We start from the raw sequence: 4701 nt of genomic DNA on the forward strand, positions 1-4701 counted from the left end.
CCCCCCCGGCGCGATGGCTAGCGGTGGCTCTGGCAAGTCCAGCAGCGAGGGGTCTGGCGGCGGCATCCCCAGCAGCGGTTCCCTGCAGAGGAAGAAGCTCATCTCTATCTGCGACCACTGCAAGATCAAGATGCAACTGGTGGCTGATCTGCTTCTGCTGTCGAGCGAGACCAGGCCGGTGAACACCGAGAGCCTGTCTGTCTTCGGTGAGTCCTTTGAGAAGTGCAGGGACACGATCATTGCCAGGACCAAAGGACTCTCCATCTTGACCCATGACGTCCAGAGCCAGCTCAATATGGGACGCTTCGGGGAGGTGGGGGAAAGCCTGATGGAGATGGGGGAGCTGGTGGTCTCCCTGACCGAATGCTCTGCCCACGCTGCCTACCTGGCTGCAGTAGAGACTCCGGGGGCCCAGCCTGCTATGCCTGGCTTGGTGGATCGCTACAAGGTGACCCGATGTAGGCATGAGGTGGAGCACGGCTGCGGGGTCTTGAAGACCACCCCTTTGGCAGATATGAGCCCTCAGCTCCTGCTGGAGGTTTCTCAGAACATGTCCAAGAACTTGAAATTCCTGACAGACGCCTGTGTGCTGGCCAGTGAGAAATCCAAGGATAAATTTGCTAAGGAGCAGTTCAAACTCAGTGTCAAATGTATGAGCACCAGCGCCTCTGCCCTCTTGGCGTGCGTCAAGGAGGTCAAGACTTCACCCAGCGAGCTGACCAGGAACCGATGCGTCTTGTTCAGCGGACCTTTGGTGCAGTCTGTCTATGCTCTGGTGGGCTTTGCCACTGAGCCCCAGTTTTTGGGTAAAGCTGCCACCATTAATCCAGAGGGCAAAGCTGTGCAAACTGCCATCCTAGGAGGAGCCATGAGTGTGGTATCGGCTTGTGTGCTCCTGACCCAATGCCTCAGGGATATAGCCCAACACCCCGAAAGTAGCACCAAAATGAGCGATTACAGGGAAAGGTTGAGGAACTCAGCTTGCGCCGTCTCGGATGGTTGCAACCTGTTATCTCAGGCACTAAGAGAAAGATCTTCACCCAGGACTTTACCGCCAGTGAACTCCAATTCTGTGAATTAACCCCCACATCTTCTGTTTAGATCCCAGTCATTGCTAAAGGAAAATAATATCCCACCTCCTCACCCCTTTTTTGTATACCAAAGAATTTGCTTGGATGAGCCCGATCCTTTGATTTCATGTGGTGAAGAAGCAGAACAGCATTTTCAAACTATACGTACTAATAAAGGTAGCCAGTTTTGGCTTCTTTTTATTTTACTTTAAAGTCAAGCAAGTATCTGTAGATAAATTTTCCTTTATTCAGCAAGGTCTTCACACAAATGGTAATAACCGTTTAAAAGTTTTTTATATTTGGGGAGGTGGGGGTATCTTAAAAAAAAAAAAAAAGGAAAAAAAAAAAAAGCTTTAATCGCGCTGGGTGCGGTTTTTAAAGTTTGTCTTGTCTTGTCTTCCGAAATTTCCCTTCTAAATTTTACTGTTCGGTTGTGCAGGAAAAAGGTTACCTCAGTTCTCACTCATTTAAAAAATGAAAAAAAACCCAACAACACATAGATGATGGATGTAGCTACTATTTTGTTTGTTTTTGTTTTGTATGACTTTTTTTTTTTATTTTGCATCAAGTGTTAGGTTAGAAGTGCATTCGGTGTGTAGGAGTGGAAGGACTGGAGGTTGTGATTATGTTTTCCATGTGTTGATTTCCAAACTGGGGGAAAAGCTACTGTGAGTGTTTAAACAAACAAACAAAAAATTACACTATAACAAAAGTGATTTTTAATTTTTTTTCCAATGTCAGTTTTTATCTTGCATGTACTGGAGTATTTATTTCATCTATTAAAATGTTATGTTTCTCAGATGTCTTTCTGTGAATCTCTTAATACTTGAATAATTGAACAACGAGGCCTGTTTGCATTGTATGTCATTTCCCCAGGGAATGGGTGGTACAAATGCAACTGTAGTTCTAGACAGCAGCATACAGGCTGCACTTCAGTTCTTCTATTTTCCTAAATACTGTCCCTCCCCCAGCACTACCCCTCCTCCTCAGGACGCCTCTGACAGAGATACTCCGTACTTGTATTTATGGAAGGCTGGACAGTGCTGTATGCGTTGGGATTGCTCTAGCTGCAGAGTGCCGGCGGTTGCTGCAGCAGGGCATAGGCTGGCTTTGTTTGTCTTTATCAGCATTCTGTGTTATCTTTCGAGCAGGTTTTTTTTTTTTGTATTTTAGCTCTTGCAGATGTTGTGGGGCCATCTGTGTTAAATTTGTGAGTTTCCATATTCATTTATTAAGGATTTCTTGAAAAACTTCACCCTGCTGGATAGCCCTGCTTGTTCCGTGTGTCTGCTTAGGATTGAGAAGGCTTGCCGGAGTGGGCCCTTTGGTTCCTTAGAGGTTTGTGTTGGAGCTCCTCAGTGCAGATTTCCCTCGGAGTAGTTTGAGTTTGATGTTGTAGATAACAGGAGAAGTTAGCGAACTTTTGAGGCCCGGTCCACCTCCAGTTGAATTCCTTGGGAACTGTGAGCGGAGCTTAGGGTATACTGCAGTAGTTCCCGTAATTGCAACGATGATTTTTTTCAGCCTGGTCCTTGTGGACCTGTGGGATCTGTTGCCTTCCTATATGTTCCATGAAAGGTAGATAGAAGAGCAAGTCTTCTGGCAAGGAAGCTTTGTTTGTCTACCCAGTTCCATCGCATAATTGGATTTTTTTGTTTGTTTTAATAGGTCTGCAAATTGAACAATGTTGAAAGCTGTTGGAGAATGTACCTTAAAAATGTTGTTACCATGGTTTAAACCTTTACTGTACAAGTACTGTCCTATTTATTCCTTTGAAGCAGTAAACCTTCTGGGTTTGGATATGGAACAGTCCTGGAGTAGTGAAAGGTCTTCCTTTTACAGCATTATTGTTTCTCTTGCACGTGATGCTTTTACTTAATTTCAAAGGGGTAGTGGACAAATACATCCTGTTGAGGGAGATACAAGCTGAGCTTATATATCCGTATCGTCAAGGTTAGAAAAAAGTAATTCCTTGACTTAAGTACAGTGGACCCCAGTATTAGGCTTTGTTTATTTTTAAATGAAACTTTTCTGACTTCAGTGAATTGTATGATTAGGACTTTCCTTTGTGAAAAATCAGTCCGAGCTACGTTCCTCTGGGGTATGATTTTCTCACTGCGTTCTCTCTGATGCAATATAAGCCTAGCAGTGTACGCTGCAGAGGCACGGATGTCCGCATCTATGCGGTACAGTATAAAAGTTGTCTCACTGTTTTCTCATAAATAAATAAATACATACACACGCTGTTCTAACTTTGACTTGGATGCCTCCACAGGTATTTCCTCAGAGGCACTCCCACATGTGCACGCACGCACGTTTTCCCATCGGGATGGCAGGAACAGCTGTAGGACTCCGGAGGGATTCATAGGAGGCCAAGGCCATCCACAGGGAGGTCCTGTGCCTCTGCAGCGTTTGCGGTTGCCTGCTCACCCATCCTTTGTATCTCCCTCCCTTGTAGCATGTCTTCGTGGAAGCCGAGATAACCGTCCCAATCTACCCTTCCTTCTTTCCCGCAGTTGCACTGAGGGGAAGGAGGAAAAAGGGATTGTGGCAAACGTCATGCTTTCAGGATGTACTGTCTTCCGTGGCTGCAGACAGGAGGTGAGGAACCGGCTCCACCCTTCCTTTGCATAGATCCTAGATGGTGCAGAACTTGGTGTGGGACGTGCGGAGATGGTGCCGAGAAGGCTGCAGGGCAGTGCTGCTCGGGGAGGGTACAGGTACTAGGGCGGCATCCTTTAGCTCCAGCTCTTTTCAGTTACCGTGACCTACCTTTGTGAGGCCTGCTTCCCGATATAAACCAGGGGATTCTGAAGGGCAGCTCTGCAGCATGTCTGACAAAAAAAAAAAAGTAACGTCCCACTGGCTCTTTTGATGTTTCTACTTAATAATTTTTGGCGCTGCTGAACTAATTAGATTCTTTTTGATTCATTTTTACGTTATTGAGGCTATATGGATCACAGTGCAGCCTCCTTATTACCTCTGCATGTGAAAGGTAATATATTTTTAATGATGATAGTGCCCATTTCTGTGGTGGTAAGATTTTGTTTTAAGTGGTGCAATGCAATTGTTTAAACAAGGATACTGCAGATTCTTCCCCCCTTTCTGATTATATTTTGAAGTGAAATACATGCATGCATATATAAAGAAGTAGGTATCTTCTTTTTCCTTTTTTAACACTGAAGGAAAACAAACTGCTCTAGATCTCCCTTTGCTTTTGAGGTACGTGGGTTTTGGGGGGGATTCAGTTTTATAAAATAAAACGTGAAAGGTAGCCAGGCTGTGATTTTAGTTAACAGGCCGATTAAAAAAAAAAAAATGTATACACACAAATAGTAAATTCACCAAAGTAACTTGCTGTAACACTTTAAAATAACAGTAATTTTAACACTTCAAAATGTTTGATCGTTTCTTTCCAGAGTAGAACTCACACAAAGGGAGCCCTGCGCTCCCTGTCCTCGGCTCAAGTGAGTATCTGTCAAAATCTGTGCTAGTCATATAATTAGCACAGCAAAGTTTAAAAAAAAAAAAAAAAAAAAGGCTTCTGATGCAAACAAGTACAATTTTTTTTTTGCACTCTGAGTAAATGATTAACAGGAAAGAGTCTCTGTATACATATGTACATTGTGGC

At 44.2% G+C, this 4701-nt stretch overlaps 1 protein-coding gene across 1 annotated transcript; it reads left to right on the plus strand.

Moving 5' to 3' along the window:
* The first annotated feature begins 6 nt into the window (after positions 1 to 6).
* On the plus strand, positions 7 to 1871 carry MESDC1 (mesoderm development candidate 1). The gene has a single exon (XM_009330898.1). It carries the CDS (start codon positions 14 to 16, stop codon positions 1079 to 1081), a length of 1068 nt encoding a protein of 355 aa, XP_009329173.1. The 5' UTR covers positions 7 to 13; the 3' UTR covers positions 1082 to 1871.
* The last annotated feature ends 2830 nt before the right edge of the window (positions 1872 to 4701 follow it).

This window comes from Pygoscelis adeliae, unplaced genomic scaffold (genome assembly GCF_000699105.1).
Source record: "Pygoscelis adeliae isolate BGI_AS28 unplaced genomic scaffold, ASM69910v1 Scaffold318, whole genome shotgun sequence".
Taxonomy (NCBI): Eukaryota; Metazoa; Chordata; class Aves; order Sphenisciformes; family Spheniscidae; genus Pygoscelis; species Pygoscelis adeliae.

Excerpts from the sequence above, each read along its gene's own strand:
- MESDC1 (XM_009330898.1), top strand. The coding sequence starts at position 14 with ATGGCTAGCGGTGGCTCTGGCAAGTCCAGCAGCGAGGGGTCTGGCGGC.